Source organism: Crocodylus porosus, unplaced genomic scaffold (genome assembly GCF_001723895.1).
Source record: "Crocodylus porosus isolate Cpor-Errol unplaced genomic scaffold, CroPor_comp1, whole genome shotgun sequence".
In the NCBI taxonomy this organism is placed as follows: Eukaryota; Metazoa; Chordata; order Crocodylia; family Crocodylidae; genus Crocodylus; species Crocodylus porosus.
The window spans coordinates 95,291,146-95,310,735 of NW_017728918.1; the positions used below are offsets into that span (position 1 = coordinate 95,291,146).

The following is a 19,590-nucleotide window of genomic DNA, read 5'->3' on the forward strand; positions in this document are numbered from 1 at the left end:
TCCATTAAAGCTGCTTCTATGTTTTTTCTGTCCTCCAACATCCCTAGCAGCAAATCTGGGAGTGTAGTTCTGTCATAAGCCCCTTATGGCCAGGTTTAGGTATTACACGTTTACCAGTATAAGCAATCAGAAACCAGTCTGTATCCATAACAAAACAGAAGTTCAGCACACAGAACTGGTCTGTACCCAGAACAAAACAGATGTTCAGCACACACAGACTGCTTTAAAAAGTATGGAACCTGGTCTAAGATTTGCTCTCCCCACCAAAGCACGAATGTGTATTCTGTTTGCTACCAATCTAAACTATGCCATTTAAAGAAAACCGTATAACTTTAGCTCGATCCTGCCTTGGCTCTTTGAATGTCTGTACCTACCATTTATGTCTTTTCTTAAGGAAGTGAGGAAGCACAAAGGATAGGAATTAAGTGGTGCTTCTGCAATGTGCTAAAGCATGTGACAAGGGATACAAGCAAGCTTAATGTTAATCACAAGCTTATGTGTTCCTCTGAATAGGGATGGGCACAAACAGGTACTTGAAGTTAAGCATGATCCTAAGTGCTTTTGGAACCCTAGCTGACAAGTGTCAGCATTAATTTAGCTACCAATATATTGTGTTAATGCCATGCACAGTGCACTAAGTGCATCAATGAATTCTATACCTTTTCTTAGTTTGATTCCATCGTTCTTCTAATTTTTAAGCTAAGAAAAAATTACTTTAATGCCGTAAGCATGTCTTTCCATTATGCCAGCACTTTTTAGTTTGGTATTTTCTAGGTATGTCAAATCATTTTGGCATCGTAAATCCAAAGTATGCATTTTCAAAATCCTGGGAAGGGATTTACCTGAATTACTTGCAGTGATGTTGATGGGAATCACACAGCTAAATCCCCAAAAGCTGATTTCAAAATGCATTCTTTAATATTCAAAAAGCAAACATCCAAAAAAGAAATTATTTTTTTCTATGTTCAAATAGACATGATAAATACCTAAACTTACATCATGCACCTATACAGCAACATAAACAAAATGGTTTTTTTTCTAGTCAGAGCTCATTTAGAACATAAAGGTTGATGGAAACGTATGATGTGCTGAAAGGGACCAATTTATTCAGATCCAGTTTTTTAAATTACTTATTGCCTGTTGTTTGGGCAAAATACTTAGTATAATCTAGGTCCTGACTCCTGCTGTTTCTCTTCTTCTTACTACATAAACAAAGTCTGTTTTTATCTGTTGAATTTTACATTCTCACTGTCACTGCCAACAGCAGATCATCAGGATTTGCTTAATGATGCCCCATTATAACAAATGTGTGTGGGCGTATTTGTTAATGAACAAGCATCAAATAATTCAGGGTTTCCTTCAGAGACAAACACTCGGTGAAATCTGTTGAAGTCAGTGGCACAATTCCCATTGGTTTCAGTGGGGCTAAGTTTCATGTCCAAGCTTTTGAATGAATATCTGAAGTATTTGCCCCTCTTGTGTACGGCAATAGGTCTGAGTTTTCATATCTCTGATATTTCTGCTTGTCTGTGCGCCAGAAATACAGAGACCACATTTTTCCAGCTGGAATCTAGAGATGTAGAGGCATACATGACAATGAAAAATAAATGGAAGTGCCCAAACTTTTCAAACCTTCCAAAGTTTTGGTGCCGGTTGTCAAAATGGTTCAGAATATTTCCTTTTTTACGTATCCTAGTTTGTCCATTGCTAATTGCTGTTGTACCCAGCACTAAAAAAGGTGTGTGGACGCATGCAGATCTGCAAAAATGTACTAACAGTATCTTTAACTTCCCCAAATGGTTCAAATTTATCTGAAAAATTATGCCAGTGGTTCAAGTCAACTCTTATTGTATCCTTTTGTAGACTATAACCTCTTTAGTGGTTGTGGGTCTATATGGACACCTCTACCCACCATGGATTTCCAGTTTTCATTAGTAGATGTTTGCATAATGCCTGTAAATACTAATAGGTTTGCCCATTTTCACTAAGTATTTGGTTTCTTTTTGAAGTAAGACCAGTAATAATCCTTGGCCTAACATTAGGACTGTTTGACCTTTCAGAAGTTGTGGATTTGATCTGTAAGCCTTATTGCACCGACAGTCTTCACACAGTAGAAATTAAGTACTGTGTGATTGACAGGATTCCTCTACAACGGCTTTGTAGAACAAATCTGCCTGCTTCACAAATTGATTCTGCAAGCAGAGCTACCCGTCATGCACAACCTGTTTGTCTCAGAGCAACCTTTCTCTAAACAGTGTTAAGGAGCTCCTGTAGATGTGCAGGGATTTCCTGCACGTCGGAGCAGAGTCAGTTAATCAAATCTGCTGGTGCACAGAAATTGATTGGCAGCCTTCTGTGTCATGTGTATCAGCATCCCTGTGCATCCCTGTACTTAACAAATGGCAGTAGGACGCTTTAAAATAAACTACGTTTGAGCTTTAGTTCAAAGCGCCCTGCCACCATTTTTTCAGCACGGGGACACCGATACACCTGACACGTGTGCGCTTTTAATTAGTGCAACTCACTATTTAAAGTGCTCAGCACCACATCCCAAAACACGTGTAAAAATGCCCTAAGAGTCCAGTGTTTTGAACCTAAGATCACAATAGCTGTCTCTTAAACTTTGTAATTAGCTTCAATTTTATTCTGTTACTACCCTTATTTCTCTTTTACCCTTATGCACTATTAAGCTCCAACTTTAAATGAGAACCTTTCAGGTCATGTGTTACATAGTCATGGTTCTTTGGTAGACAAAAATTAAATTGATACACTGAGCAAAAAATATTCTTATAAAATGCATAAAAATAACACCTAGATAGGCATATATTTAAACATTTGTTTGAACTCCAATTGTTTTCCTGGCAAGCTTTTCAAAACTCAGGTGAATTGAAAGCCCAATCAACCAGTCCTTCTTTGTTGTGCTGATTGGATATTTCAAAACAAAAAAGGTGTTAGTTTTTACCTGATCTAGAATGTTTTTTAAATATATTAGTTTTTAACTGTGTTTTAGGACTTGGATTGACATACTGTTGCATTTTTTCAAGTCATGTAATTGCAAGACATCACACAGCACAACCTCTCATTACATGAAGGTTTTGTGGGTGTAGATTTATTTGTTTGTTTGTATGTTTGTTTGCTTATGAATGTTTTCCCGTTTCCTTTACTGCCACAGGAGAGGAAAACTTGCTGGCAATTTTGAAACGAAGATGGTGGAAGTACATGATCCTGGGGATAATAGATATAGAAGCCAATTACCTGGTAGTCAAAGCTTACCAATATACCACTCTTACTAGTGTACAGGTAAGAAGTCACAAGTTTTCCTCTTTCAAAGCTGGATTCTTTACTCACTGAAGTAAAGGGTGATGTTTGCATTGATTTGAATGTGTCAAGGTCAGGCATACTGAAGAATCCTTCACTATCTTCCTATATTATGGCTCAGACTCATAAGCATTTAGGTTTAATATTTGTTGAATTTTACTAGAGTTGGAATGTTATCATACCTGTGTTGGTCCAGGAAATGTACAAGGGACAAGGATTTTTTTTGTAATATCTTTTATTGGATCAAGTATATGGTTGGAAGAGCTATTGGACAAGTTTCAGGAATACAGTGACCTTCTTCAGGGACTTGAGGGAGGGCACTTGGAGCACCTATACACGTGACAGACCTCTGCTCCAACATGTGCTAATTAGCATGTGTTGAAGCAGACTTGATTAACTGAGTTTGCTGTGAGTCTGCTGCAGCATGCTAATCAGCACACTCCAGCAGCCTCCATGTCACGTGTATTCAGCACCCCTGTGTTTTAAAATGGTGGTGGGGGCACTTTAACTAAATGAGCTTTAGTCCAAGCACCCCCATTGCCATTTTGAAGCGTGGGGCATTGAATACATGTGATACTGAAGGCTCTGAGAGCCACTCATGTGATACTGCAGGCTCTGAGAGCCACTCTAAAGCACCCCCCACCCCACCGCGGGGGAAGCCCTACATTCCCAAAAAGTGTGTAGTAGTATAGGAGCCCTACGTGCCCCAAAAGCTTGTCCAGCAGTTCTCCCAACTGTACAGTTGGTCCAGTAGAAGATATCACAAAATATACTTGCCTCTCGTTAATTTTACTGCCATCCTTTCATCACCTAGTAGAAAAATAGGAGGATCAGTTCTTAGGCATATTACAAAGGCTCACATTCTTGGGCTCAGCCTACTTGGTTTGCTCTTTTAGTCATACATTTTTAAAGAGTACAACACTTTTTGTGGACTCAATTTCCACTCAGACAAAGATGCAACATTTTTTGCAATCCATATTTAAATTATAAGGGCAAATCCTGTCATTTAAATAATACGTTAATTGTTGCCTTCAGTCAAGCAATTGTAGGTATCAAAAAAAGATAGGATTTCAGGTTCAGTTTTCCCCTCAAGAACAAAATAAAAGACAAACTACATGAGTCTTTAAAGATCTGGCCTGCATATTTTAAATCCAAACACGGAAGATTTAGATTTGTTCCATTTCAGTGGAGAAATGAGTAATAGAAATGTTTTTATAATAGAATGGAAAATATACATCTTGGGAAATGGCTATGCACCTTGTTGCCAATTGTTCAGAAATAAGCACACTCCCATTCCATATTATCTCTAAATAACAGGGCATCACTGGATATTCTGTCTCTTATTTACACTTTATTTGCCTGAAACTTGCTCTAAAGCCAGCAAAATAAATGAGCAGCAGTTAATGTTCTGCAAAACCAGAGATAATTAGGAACATATCTCTTCCATAGTTGAATGAGCGATGATGGAAAATGCTGAGTGCATTAGTTGTACCTGAATGAGAAGCAAGAACAATGGAGAACTTTTGCAGTCTAAGATTTACACTGAACATTCAAAATCAATGTGAGCAACTGCAAGCACATCTGCTGCTAGCATTTGACTTTGAGAACTCTTTGACACATGCCTCAACATTTAACATTACCTTCAGGACCCTTTCAAAGGCTATTAGTCAGAATGTAATAAAACATGACCCTCACACCTTACTCTGTTAGTTAATACCTTTCAAAAATGTATTTAAACTCCCCCCCCCACAACATCTGTATGACTACATTTGTATGTTACCCTGTTTGCATGTTCTACCACTTTAGTATTTATATTTCTGAGGTAAGGGAGGAAGTAGGAAAGAAACATCTGATACCTTTTAACCCTGTTTCACATAAAGGAGATAAGGGAGTTCTATCTTCTTTCCTGTAAGGCTTGAAGAGAATAACCTATGCCAAGTGGCAACAAGCGCTGCATTTCCCCATTCCCTTCCCAGAATTGTTCTGGACTGTTTTATTAGTGTTTGCCTATATATGGAGTTACTTGGTGATATTGCAGTGTTTTAAATGCACAATCTGTCATAATGTGACTTACCTTTTACATGTAGATAAGCTCTAAGATCAGGTACAGTGAGATGAGCATGTGCTGAAATGAGTGAAGTGTGTGTCTGTGTGTGTGTGTCGAGAACGGTGCCATTCTCTTCAGGAATCTTCCATGACTTGATTCTACATCATGTGAAGTGCTGAGTGCAATCACCACGCGCTGGCAGGTAGCAGTGCCTTGCAAAATTGAATCCTAAGAAACCCTGAGCCACATTTTAAGCCTGTGCTAAAAACAGGTTTTCATTTGGTGTAAATGAGCACTAACGCCTTCACTGACTTTGTGAGGATTTTATTCTGGACAGACTTGTTTCTTTGCTTCCCTGATGTCTAGAAAATAAGCATTTTATGGTCCTGACTTGTTAATAGATTGACAATGACACTTCAATAAAAGACAATATTTTCAGAGCAGTGGTACATGGACCATTGCAATTGAAAATCTGTTTTACAGCATATACCTTTTTCTCAAGAAGTCTCTACTCCATCAGGCAAAAATAACATGCAAATGTACTGAACCTGTGGTGCTCTTAAGAGAAAACATTAGGCAGCTCCCAAAAAGGAAAAGCTAGAAATGCCTTAATTATAGACATAAGCTTTGTTGATACTGATTTGCAGTTCCAGCTTCAGTCTGTAATTTCAGACCTTGGGTGGTGGTGTTTGCCAAATAATATTAAACTCCCTAGGACAGGCACATTTTCCAATTTAAACGGTCTTTTTATTAGGTGGACTAGTCCACCATGTCATAAAGACAGCTAGTGTGGGTACCTGTACAGCTGTGCAAGTCCAATTCCCCACCCAGGCTAATTAGTCCTGGAGACAGCCATGCTTACACCCTGGGGAATTATGCAATTATGCACCCGCACAATTTTGTGCATGAAAGGCATAATAATTGCATATTTTTGCATAATTTAACTGCAGCCGGATTTATGCCTCTACTTTTGTGGAGAACTGCATGCTTGGACAGCTGGATAAGTGATGAAGGGAGCTCCTGCCTGCAGGAGGAAGGGTGGGCATGGAGGGGTGTGGCTGGGTGTGGGGTTTGTGGGTGTATATGGGCCATGCGCTATTGGGCCAGGCCGGCCAGCTTAGTACATGGGGCTTCCAACACTCCAGTGGGAAGCCACCCAGAGAGACATGAGCCCACCCGACCCAATGGCATGCGGCTCCTGCCTGCAGTTCTGCAAGCCCGACATGCTGGCACAGAGCCAGCCTAATCTGGTGTGAAGATGCACACCGGTGAGCTGGGGGCCAATTCCATGCCAGCACATGCAGGTCCTGGGATTCAGCCAGAGATGCATGCTGCCGAGGGCTCCGCCTGCTATGGTTATGAGCGCCCTGAGGGCCTGTTGCCTGCTGCTGCTGAGCCACCAGCAGCAGGGGCTGTGCACCATGTGGGGGGGTGTCCATACCTACCTACAATCCCACACCCTTTCACAACCCCCACCACAAACCCCACACCCACCCTCAAACCTCACAAACTCCCATACTCACACCCCCCATAAACCTCACACCTATCACAAACCCCACACTCATCCATAACCTTCCCAACACACACACCCTTACACCTTCACAAATCCCCCCCATGCACACACCCCACACACACACCACAGCCATACAAAGTACCTTCATATATTTCTAAAAAAGGTTCAAATAGTTCTATATTTAGTTAATTTGTAAAAAAAAATATATATAGAAGTAATTAATTTTGCATCATTTTGAGTTGTTCTGCATGTTATTTTGATTTTTTCTGTGCATAATTCCCTGGGGTGTAACTGCTAGAGTGCAAGCATCTCTGCACAGCACTGCATTTTGCTACCTGTAATAGCATCTGTCTTACCCCCATACTCCATGAGAACATTATCTAAAACTTGTTCTAACAAGTTTTACTTCCTTGTAGCCACAACTGCATGAGATACTGATTGCACACTTGTTACTATGGAGTCACTTAGTACTTATAAAAGCAATAGTACTTATTTATACAAGTACTGAATGATTGTGCAGTGTCACGGGGCAGGGACCCAGGAGCAGCCGTGACCTCTCCTGGCACCCCTACCGTGCCAAGTTGCCGGTCTAGCACCCTCTTTCTCGCCCGCCACGACTTTGATGTTCTAGAATACTAATGAGAGGCTGCCTTATTCGACCCCTTGGATCTGGTGCTCTTATCTTTCTGGTCTCTGCTCTACGCAAATGGACTCTGGTGCCGCAACCCTATGGGCGTCGCGTGGCTCCTTCCACCCCAATACCACGCCCCAAGCCTCTCAGCTGTTCCAGATGTTCTCGTGCCTACCTTGTTCCTAAATGGCCCCTTCCGGGGTGTCTCACTCATATGCTTGCCCTTCCGGGGCCTCTCCATGTATGCGCCCTCACCAGGTTCTCTAATCATGCGCTCGCCCTCACCGGGCTCTCTAATCGTGCGCTCGCCCCAACCGGGGCCTTGCTTGCGCCTCTCACACTCTCCGCCCATCCTCGGGCCTGTGCCTCTTGCCTCTCGCGCTCTCCGCCCGCCCTCAGGCCTTCTATGCTTGCGCCTCTCACGCTCCCGCCCACGCTGGGGCCTATGCTCACGCTTCTCGCACTCCTGCCCACGCTGGGGCCTTCTATGCCCAACTCAGGCTTCCCAAGATTGGGGCTCAGGCGGCCTCAGACTTACCTGGGCCCAGAGCCCTTCTAGGGTCCTATGCCCCACTGGGACTTTTGCCAGCGCCCTCACTGGGCCTGTCCTGATATCACCCCACATGGGGCTGGGGTCAAGACACCCCCAACTGCAGTGCCACCCCAGCGCCAAACTGCTGTGCCTTCCCCAGCACCCGCTTGCTGTGCCCTTGCAGGACACCAGGAACCCCCCCACGCTACTGAGGAGCTCCCCCGAGGCCTCCTCCTTCCCCTACAGCCTCACCTGCTCCTCCAGTTTTACACAAACAACCCAACCGAAACTCAAAGCCATAAGCCAACCAGCTGTAACTCAAAATAAGCCTCCTGGCTATAACATACGTTCCGCGCCACCCTGGCCATTCTCCATCTCCCTGCCAGGGTTCTCTCTACCCCATATCATAATGCCGACGCTCGGATGGTCAGGCTGCTCAGCTCGGCAGCAGAGCTTCCTGCTGCTCAGGCTGCAGCCTTCTGTGTTTATATAGGCCAGGCCCTGCCCCCTGACGGTCAGCTGACCCAATCAGTTGCCCTAGCAACTTCCACCTGGGCTGCCCGGTTGATTGGAAGCTGTCCTTATACTATTACTAGTAGCGAGCACCCTAGTGCTCTTCTACATGCAGTAACTGGAATTACTGTGCAGTACCATTGCCAAATGGCTTTTTCATGACGCTGACTGCACAGTAGGTCATTACCACTGCGCAGTAGGGCTGTGCGAAGCTTCGGTTATTGATTTGATTTGGAGGAGATTCAGCCCAATTTGGCAGACGAATCTACATATCAAATCAGGAGACCCATTAATCTCTTCAAATAGAATTAGATGCCTCCAATTCAGTTTGGAGAGATTCAGTGATTTGGCAGTAGACAGCTGTATATGTTTTTTCTACATACCTCAAGGTACCAGGCGTAACTCGTGAATGCTGAGATGGTGGGGTGAATGGAGTGTCCCATGAGAGTGGGGGGGAGGGTCCCCCGCATGCTCAACAGCAGACCCAGAAGTGGACCAGAATTACCTCCAGTCCACTGTCAGGTCCACTGCCAAGCATGCAGGGGACCCCCTCATTCCCTAGTTTGGTGACTAGTGCCTCCTGGGTCTGGGGGGAAACCCAGGGTCTCCCCGTGGCTGATTGCTGAGCTGGGGAGGTTCGGGGGAGTTCCCCAGGTGCTCGGCAGCAGACCCATAAGTGAACTGGAAGTACTTCCACTCCACTTCCAGGTCCACTGCCAAGTGCACAAGGGACTCCCCCATGGTCCCGTGGAACACTCCCTCCACCCAGCCATCGCAGGGTTCACAGCTGTGCCTGGGACCTTGAGGTACATAGAAAAAACATACAAAGCTGTTTCTGGCTGAATCTCTGATTCTTCAAATCAGAATCGAATCGTCAGATTCGGCCAAATCGAATCGGGACGATCTCAGTCGACTTAATCAAATCACTGTCTCACGAATTGCACCAAATCCAAATCTGAATTGAATATGCCTGCTTCACACACCCCTACAGTGCAGTAGTATCACATCATGCTTCCTGCCAGACATCGCTACTGTGCAGTAGTAACAAGGTACTGTGCAGTCAGTGGTTTGGGTTGACACAGCCTTGTTAGGAAATAAATAGTTTCTGGTGAGTTTTCCATGCAGCTGTCATTAAATTTGTTTGGAAAGTAGAGTCATTCTAATTAACAAGATTATACTAGTATAACCTTAACTTCTGGATGTGCTTCAAATTTAAATATGGCTGAAACGCCCATTCCTCCAGGATCGCTATTTGATAGTGAGCAGTTCAGTCAGTTCCCCAGGGCACCATCATGATATGGAAACAAAGAGCAGTACAGTTGAGAAACAAAATGATTCCCTCTCTTTTTCTTTAAATAATGTAAAAGTGAGAGTGCTTGCACTACAGACCATGCTGTTTATTACATTTAAAGTCAATCTGAAGTTTACAGCTTAGACTACAAGGTATAGGACCATTACTGACTTCCTTTATGAGGAAGTCATTATATATTTCTCCATCTGCAGCTTCCATGGAAGGAACTGGTAATAGCTCAGAGGAAAGAATGCTGGATTAGAATACTGATAAATCTGACCCAGTGTTGGACTTCCTATCTTCCCTAGAATATGGCCTTTCCATTTTATATCAGAATGTCTTGGCACCAGTCTTGGCCTCATAGGCTGCATCCAGATGAGTGTGGCCGTACAGTATATGGCACCGTAGAGACATCTGCAGTGCCACATACTGCTCATTTAGATGTCCTGTGTGCTGCAAGGGCACGCTGCCTATGCATGTGCTGCTCTGCTCTGCCTTTTTTTTTTTCAGTGGGTTTTTTTCACCCATGGATATCTGGGGGGATATCTAGGGATCAGAAAATTCTGCAGGAAAAAAAAAAGGCAAAGCAGCGCATGGATCGGCAGTGCCCGCTGCTCAAAAGCGGAGCCGGACTGTCTGGAGCCATGCTTTGGCTGCCAGTCAGAATCCGCATGGCAGAATTGCTGCAGCCCCAGGAGGTCCCCAGGCCCCCAGGTAAGGCTGCTGGCCCAATGTTGGCCTCAGCATCCCCTACCCCACCCTGGGTAATTTGCCGTGCGCCAAAGTGCTCATGGCACAGACGTTCCCAGGGGACAAGTAGTGGGGGCACAAAGTACGGTGCTGGTACTTGTCCCCAGGGGAACAAAACGTCTACAATCATCTGGATGTGGCCATATTGTCTCAGTCTGTCCTTCTTGTGTCAACATCATGGACACCCCTGCATGTCATGATGGTACAATTGCAACCACATAGGCAGGCTAGTCCTGCCTAGCTGATGTCACATAATATCTTTTTTCATTAAAATTAAACACTGAAGAGGTCAGTGTGTTTTGAAATTGTCGCATTCACCCAGAAGGTACATTCAAACATACCACAAATTGATTATTCAAGAGGAACCAATATACTCTAAAGATATAACATTTTGAACTCCTGATTCCCAACTGCCTATAAACATGTAGAATATTCCCTAGTTTGCTTTGGCAGTTTAATCCAAACTGCATTAGGTTGTGCAGTCCTCTTGAGTTTCAGGTATTGCAGGTGTATAAAAAGCGTATCTAACACTCCTGTGTACATTAGAATCAGCTCCCTTAGGACTGATTTTAAGATTATACAGATAACTTTTAAGACTGTATGTGGTGATGCTTTCCTTATTTATCCTAGCTGTTTTTACACATCCCTAGTGTAGGCCTGTAGAAGATTTAATAACTATTCAAGATTCTTTTAAGTATAGTTAGGGATACCACTTTCTACTGTAGATAAAATTCTTGTCCCCAAGGTATTAAAAGATAGTGAAGTTCTTTCAGTTATTTAAGTCTAGACTCAGTATACGCAGGAGTGTGTGTGTGTGTGTGTGGGTATATATTCCTGTGAAAACTGTTCACATGAACACAAAGACCTCAGCTTCCTTGTCTGCATTTACAGTGCATTACATCATGCACGTTCTACCAACTTCATTAACTTTTGTATGTGCTACGAATGTATCTAACCTTGTCTTTAAGATAGGTTATTTCCCCGTATATCAAATAGCTTCATAAGACACATTCTTTCTTTCTCACTCTCTCTCTCTCTCTCTGACACACGCGCACACACCCAACCGTGTCTGTGAGTGAGTATACAAGTATACCCATAGATATATAATCGATATGTAGTGCTTTTATTGCAAGACTTTTTACTGCTTTTTACTCTTACATGCATTTGGTACTGTTCTTTTGTATTATCTAGTATTAATTGTTATTCTTTTTGCTTGTATGTTAAACATATAATTAATCTGGTTCTTCAAACCCCTGGACCACATTACTGTCATATGTGCATACAGAGCCATGAAAAGATCACTGAAGAAAAGACAGCCATGTTTCCAACTGATGATTTAGCTGGTAATTTATCCCTTGGGCACTCAAGCCTTTGATTGGCACAATGAAAACAAAAGTAGTAAAACCTGGAATTTATAGACACCAAGAGACAAGTGATAAAACTTTGTTACTGATGTTCTGTGCTGCTTGTGAATTACCATGAGCTTTAGCAATATATCACTGTTCCAATTACCTTTGGCAGTTTTCATACCTCAACAAATGCCACCAGGAAAGAAAAGGAGTCAGCAGTAAGTACTTATCATAGGAGGGCTGTACGGCGATAGACTTTGCTTACTCTTTGGTCCCTGTGGAGTTAGTGTGCATTGAGGCAGAAGGTGTGAAATAATTTTAAAATACACCTGGAATATTAGGAGCAGAGGAACTGCAATACTATTCTACCAATTCTGGCATCTTTTCTCTAGCAATGGCTAAGGCAGAATGTTTTCCCTGATGTGCATACAGTAAGTCATATTTTAGTGTTCTGTGGAATATTTTTGCATGGTGAGGGAATAACGCAATGCGAGTATGGTTTACAGAACAAGCACAGGGAAAAAGTATTACATTCTGTGCATATATGTAACAGGAAGATGCTGTGTCAAGACTTAAAAGGCAGAATTGTATTTCCTTTACACACCCAAATGGCACTTACCCAGCTGAGTAACTTACGTTTTTAGAACAAAAGCACAATTGCTGTTCTATTCCACGTCAGCTGAGCATGTATAGTAGAGTGTACTCTGCCCAGGCAGATACATAGTTCTGTACTCACATAAATTAAATGTTAGCCAGTTAAAAAACTGATGATTACTGGGTGTTAGAAAACAGGAGAGGGGGGCACATTCACATTTTAGCCCTGTGGTTAAGGCACTTGCCTAGGAAGCAGGAAACCCATGTAGTATGTCCTTTTCATCCAGGGGGAATTTGAACTTGCATTTCTCTGACTTACTAACATAGGGGTCTAGCCACTGGTCCACAGGTTAAGCATTATTCAGACCCCTCTCCAGCCCTCCTCTTGAAGCTGGACCTCTGGGCTGCCAGGAAAGGGAGAGATGTAGGACCTGGAAGATCAAGCCAAGCAACGTATATTTGGCTTAATGAGAACTGCTATCTTGGATGGTGGCCAGTGGGTCATGTGTTCCAGCCTGGGCCTTTGTTCCTAATGGGTCAGAAACGTCCTCACTGCTTTTTATCCATTTTTGTAATGAATATTAAAGGCAAGATGCAAATACTCAGCTTCAAAGGGACATTAGAGAGGTGACTGCATAATGCCAGATCTGTGGGCCTGGTGGTTAGAGTGGAGGACTGGGATATGTACATTCAAACGTTCTTAGGTAAGAGGGGACCTAAAGCCTCAATCTCCCACTTCCTGGATGAGTGAAGGGGCTTGCTGCTGCTTCTGGCATCTAATGCCTACTAGCCATGGTTTTTTTGCCCAGCTATAATTTTGGGACAAATGCTCACCCAGGTATGCAGATGTGGAGCAAACTACCAGCCTAGCTAGTGTGAAGCTTACTGCACATGCTCAATAGCCATATGGAAGTTTGCATGGTCAGACTACATGTGAAATAGAATTACTGGCTTTGCATAGGTTCCAAAAATGGCAGCTACATGTTTGGGTACCTGCCCTTTGGGTGCATAAAGAGAAAAATGTGCTCAACATCCCCTTGAAGAGCAGCTTGCCTTTGTTTCAGTAGTGGATTTTGAAATGCTTTCGCCTTAATATTTGAACTGTAAAACCTCCAACCAGAATCAGCTTAGCCAAGTAACCAGAGTCCTGAATCTAATGACTGAACTTGTTCTGAGCCAAGATCTCTGCTTCTGTAAGCATACAAAAGTCCATGAGAGTTCATGGAACAGCATCCGTTTCAAACAGCTGTGAATCTGGTCCTCTGTTTCCATCTTACACTTAACTGCTGGTGCTCAAAAGCAAAGGCGTTACCAAGAGAGACATCAGCGAGTTTCCTTTGGCTGAGAACTTCTCCAGTTGTTCTTGGCTTATCCTGCACTAACTACCTGTCAGCACTGACACTGGGAGGATTCTAACAAGTTACCTGGAGATTAAACATCCATTTCCAACCCCTGGGAGCGGGCCAATTTCAGGAATATCAGAGGTGCTTCACAGCTCCTGTCTACCTCTAAATGAGCTGCTTCTGACTGTAGTATGTACAGCAAAGGAAGAAGTGAAGTAGGGGAATGCCTGTCTGTACTAATTTTATTCATATATGCATTTAACCTCTGCTTTTGTTGCGGTACCTGCATAGATTTTCCATGCCTTTAAATCAAAACAATAAATTCCTTCATCTGTTAGGCGCATGCACACACACATGCTCATTCATGTATACCCTGTCCTCGAATTAAAATACAGATTCAGGATTGAAACCGAGACAGTAATACCAATGTGAATGTCGGAAACGCCATAGAGAGTAGTGGGAGTAAAGGATGAAGAAGCGAGTCTTACAAAATTTTCTAAAGAACTCAAGATGCAGTGTTGCTCATTCCTGGCAAAGAAAAGCGATCAGCTGAGCCACATTCTGAAGAATGAGGAGAGACAAGAGTTGGTTTTACATAGTTATTCTTCAGTCTTGAAAATAAATATCACAGACATGTCATTGGTGAAGTGACACCTCTTACCATTTGTGTTCAGAAGGTCAACAGAGCTAGTAGAGCCAGCCAGGAAATAGAATTTCTGTCCCATAGGAAATTCTGACATTTCAAAATGTAATCCCAAATCAGGACAAAATGTCAAAATTTACTGTAGAACACAGGTTCCAAAATATTTTGTTTTGGAAACATCTAAACACCTGCATGAAAACTTTTCACATGAAAACATAAAAATCTGCTGTAATATAAAGGTTATATATTGCATATTATGTTAAAATGTCGTACATATATCTTACAAGCAGAATATGGTGTAGGATATAACATGATATAATACACAGTGCTGTATATAATATTAGATACTATCAAAATGTATTGAATACTAAATATTGCTGTGGGTTGGGTGTAGTACTACCTTTCATTTATGATAATGATAAAAATTCATTAAGATTTTTGATGGAACCAAAAAGCTGAAGCCGCCAGTGAAAATGCTGGGCAGTGCATGGCACATCTAGGGGCACGTGTGTTCATGGGCACTGTTTCAGGAAGATATGCAGGTCTGTGAACGAAAGGCAGGAAGGCCAGATAAGCTCAGAGCTAAGAAAGTCAGAAAGCATAATACACAACCACAGGAGCCCTAATAGCATGCCCAAAGAAAAAAATTGAGAGAGCTTTTGGGTTAAGTGTTGGCTGAAACAGGTTTCCAACTGTAAGCAAACTGTTGTCTGGTGTTGGTTTCTCTTCTGTCAAGGAAATAGGTCTTTGTACATTCTTTGTAAATACCTGGGGTTACATTGTTAATTGACTCTATCAGTAGTTTCTCCTAATAAAAACAACCCACAGGGTTCCTAGTTGTCCATTTATTCCTGAATTTTGGATAACTATTTGGATGCAAAAAAGGGATAACATTTAAAATTAGGTAAATCTTAAAAATATTTAAAATAAAAGGTATTCAACACAATGAAAAAATGAAATGCAGAAGTTAGAAACACAACAAGGTAAAATTTAATTCAAATGCTTTTGAAATATTTAAAAAAATAATTAATATTAACCCATTTTGGCCTGGGGCATGGTGCACAGTGTAACTCTGGTCCCAGCCCAGCCATGCACCAGCAGTTGCAGTGGCAACAGCTCCAGCCCTGGGACATCAGAACTACTGTATGGCTGGGCCAGGGTCAGAGCTTCATGTGCTCCATGCCCCGGGCTGGAACGGGGCTGGAGCCGCGACTGCCGGTAAGCAACAGGGGAGCAGAAATTGTGGGGGGCAGAGTGAGCAGGCAAAGTGATAGGGCAGCTTTTTTCTATGTTGAATGGGGAAAAGCCCTTGTCTTGGATTCGAGTACATATGGTAGGTAAATTGAGTGTGTATGGTTTTCTGTGGCTGGAGTGTGGCTAGTTATGAAAAGCAGTGAAAACCATTTCTCACTTTAACTATGAGAAAAAGGCAAAATAAGTGTCAGGAAGTCCATTGTTCAGCAAAAGTTGCTAGTGTAGTATGCTTACAACTTCATTTATTGAGAGTCAGTAGTAGGAAAGGCATGTTCTTAACAAGGCAAAATGGTGCATGGATTTGATAGTGTGGGGTTTTATTACTTTCTCTCCTTATGATTTCAAAATGAAAGTAAGTTTAGCAGGGGGTACAGCTGATCCTCTAAGTGCTGTTCATGATGACTACTCAGATTTACACAGAGAACCGGCATTTCCCAGATCTGTCACATTAGAGGCATCCAAAGGGGAATTTCTAATTAGAAGAGGTGAGGTGGGGGCAATAAAGTCCCTCTTGACACTGAATCAGTCCTTATAGCAACTGCTGCTGCAGTACCGCAGGGCTAGTTACTGACAGGTGGCAGCTGTGAGGGAAAGCTCTTGCCACACGATTTGCTTGAGGGCAGTGCTAATGAGAAGCCCTAACGTGAGGAAGGGTTTGTAATTGTAGGGAAAAAATTCAGTGCATGTTTAAAAAAGAAGAATCAGTTCAGCTGTTCTGTGTTGTACTCTGTTGGGGATTTGCTGACCAGCATTTTCCTTTTGATATTGATGCATATAAACAATCTTCCTGTGCACTAGTGACTTTATTTCTGAAGATTGTTCAGGTCCTCTTTGCTGTATATCGTTCAGAGTATATTCATGCATTGTACATGCATTCTCATTGCACTTGTATAGATCAGAGGAAATGTATGTAGTGTCAGCAAGAAGATATATATTTTAATTCACAAAAGAAATAAAATTAGTAAAATAATTATTTAGAAAGTGCTATCACTGAATTGTCTGTGAGCAATATAGGTCATCAACATAGGCTCCAAGACAATGTGATAACTATTAGAATCAATAGGTCTCTTCAACCAACTAAAGCAGTTTTGCCCAGCATGTTAAAATAAGAAGGTATCAGATTGCCATATCAGAACAGATCAATAGGTTTCAGATTTGACTCATTGATTTAAGTTAAAAGAATTATATGGACAGACTTTTTAATAATATTTTCAGTTTATTTTCCCATCATATATGCCTTAAAAATAACAATATAAAGCAAATACACGATAAAAGCAGAAACATTAGAAAGACCAAGATATGTGCCTATGAGATATCACCATCATCTTTGTTACAAATGATTGTGTGTAATTAGAACATCGTGAAAATACCGATACTTGTGTCCATTTTCAAGGAAGGGTGTAACTTTTCCCTTTGGATTAATTTTGATTGTATAGATACACTTCAAGAACAGGCAGACAAAAAGCAAAAGATTATACCAAATGGGAAATATACTAGCAGTCTAATTGCTGTATGATGACTGACCCTAATTTACTAACAAGATGTTAAATATCATAAATGAAACATGAGCTAAACATACCTTATTACCATAAAAGCTTTAAATAAAGTCAGGGAAACAAGGATTGTGTTGTTAGGACAAGCTGTTTTTTAATGACTGGACTAAACAACTGTTCTGCTGTGTAAATCAACCATAGTGCATTTATTATTTAATGACAAACCTTGATATTGAAAAATAGGGGTCCATAATAGAGGGCTGCTCAGTATAATCAGCATAATTTGCTCTGTTTCTTTTGCAATACAGTTAATTGAAAGATAAAAAAACAACAGGCAATCTTCAGTTTCACAGCTATTCTGTCTGTAGAAATCAGAATGCATATCCCTTTTTTCTCTTGTCCCAAACAGGTGTATTCCAAAAAAAGAGACAGAGTTGAGGTTAGCCCCAGATAAATACATATTAAAGCAAAACCTGAACAATTACTTGGCCACACACACTGTCTATTTTTATAGCCATTTTATGTTAGACTAAGCTATTGCTGTGTATTCTGCCTTCTCATTATGGATATAAAATCAGCTTAATTCATGGAAAAAATCTGGAGTATTAAGTAACATTGCATACCTTTGTATATAGCTTGGTATATAGCTGTTGGTCCTGTACTACTCTGGTTAATGAGTCAGATCTTGAGCTACTGACTTCAATTTGAATGTTGCTATTGACGTCAGTGGCATTTAAGTCAGACTGTATGAGTACATACACGTATCTCAATGTATTACCATACAGAGATATTTGAGGTATCGCTGAGATACTGAAAGCAACGTGGGCATGTTAATGCAGTACTCTGCCCAAGCTAATCTATCCTACTTCTCAGGTGTGGACAGATGTTTTTGTGAATCACTTCAAATCCCACACCAATATGAAGCGCTTCAAATTTGGGGCACTTCAGCATCAGGCTGAAGACATATAGGCCCCTCCCATCTGAAACACTTCAAAATGGCTGGAAGTTTCCCGTCAGTTTCAAGGCTGGAGAGCAGACCTGATCAGTTTTGCTCCCAGAGGCCTCATCAGTTATAGGAATGGCACTGTCACCCCAGGGAACCACAAATGGATGCCTATCATTTCCTTGCCTTGCAGTCCTTGGCTGAGCAGAAGGTGCTATCTCTCCTTTCCTGCTCAAAACAGTCATGGTCTGCCTGGGCATGCTATTTCTCTTCTTCCAGAGAATCTGCCAGCTGCTGGGCAGCAGCATGACAGCACAAGACAGTTTGACCAAGGCCCTGGAAAGATGCCTCCTTGACATGTGCTACCTACTTTGCACCACTGGCACCAATATACCTACAGACAATGTCATGCAGGACACCAGGGAAGATGATATAGACTTTCCAAACAGCATCAGACCCCCTAATGGCATCTACCTTGCCATCCTGTACCCTGACCACCAAAGCATTGAGTATATAAATTGCAAGGGTTTCTTCTCCAACACTGTGGACCACCAAGGCAGGTTTATACTATGACCACCAGTTGTGCAGGCAGGGTCCATGACTTCAGGATCTTTAGGTAATCTAGGAATGACATGGGGGGAGTTTGCCAATGGGGATACTAACATCAAAGTGAAGAGGGTAACTGTTTCCCTCTTTCAGCTATATGAGGACCCAGCATACCCACTCTTTCCCTGAATCACGAAGCCTTACACAGGGCACTTGGATGCTAGGATGGACCTGTTCAACTACTGGCTGAGCATGTACCACATGACCATGAAAAGCACCTCCAGTGCTGACCAGTTCCAGTGGAGGGAAGTGGGGGTGTGCCTGGACAGCACAGAGTACTACCTACCCCAAATGGTTATCTTGGCCTGCATCCTGCATAACATCTGCAAAGTGAAAAGGGGAACCTTTCCAAAGGACTTGGCAGAGAGTGCTCAGTGGCTTGTGGGCCAGTACAAAGCACAAGAGGCTGCGCCCTTGAAACACAACCATCAGGGCATTCTTGTTAGGTACACACTGCCACTTTCACTGTTACTGACCAAACTCAGCAACAGAGCAGGGCTCTATCGAGCAATGCTCCCTGCCCCCACAATCTGCAGTAACTCTTCATAGTAGGCAGAAATCACCCTGCAAGTTCCTTTTCTTATACCATTATAACAAGTTGTTATGGCCTTCTTATACCACTCCTTCAGCACTTTGACTTTGGCATAGCATCGATGCCAGTTGCAGTTGGCTCCTCCCAAGCAACCATTCTTGAGGTCATGCCTTTGTAGATGGCATGGTTGTGGTGACTCCTCTGGAGTGAGCTGTGGATGCTCTTGCATCAGTCAGGT

General features: G+C 42.3%; 1 protein-coding gene across 1 annotated transcript in view; it reads left to right on the top strand.

The window, feature by feature from the left end:
• Positions 1 to 19,590, top strand: part of SLC35F1 (solute carrier family 35 member F1) — a 465,278-nt gene that overhangs the window by 389,113 nt on the left and 56,575 nt on the right. Inside the window, exon 4 of the mRNA XM_019538195.1 lies at positions 3,173 to 3,300. Within this exon, the coding sequence (XP_019393740.1) occupies positions 3,173 to 3,300 (128 nt within the window). The remainder of the gene's footprint in view (positions 1 to 3,172; positions 3,301 to 19,590) is intronic.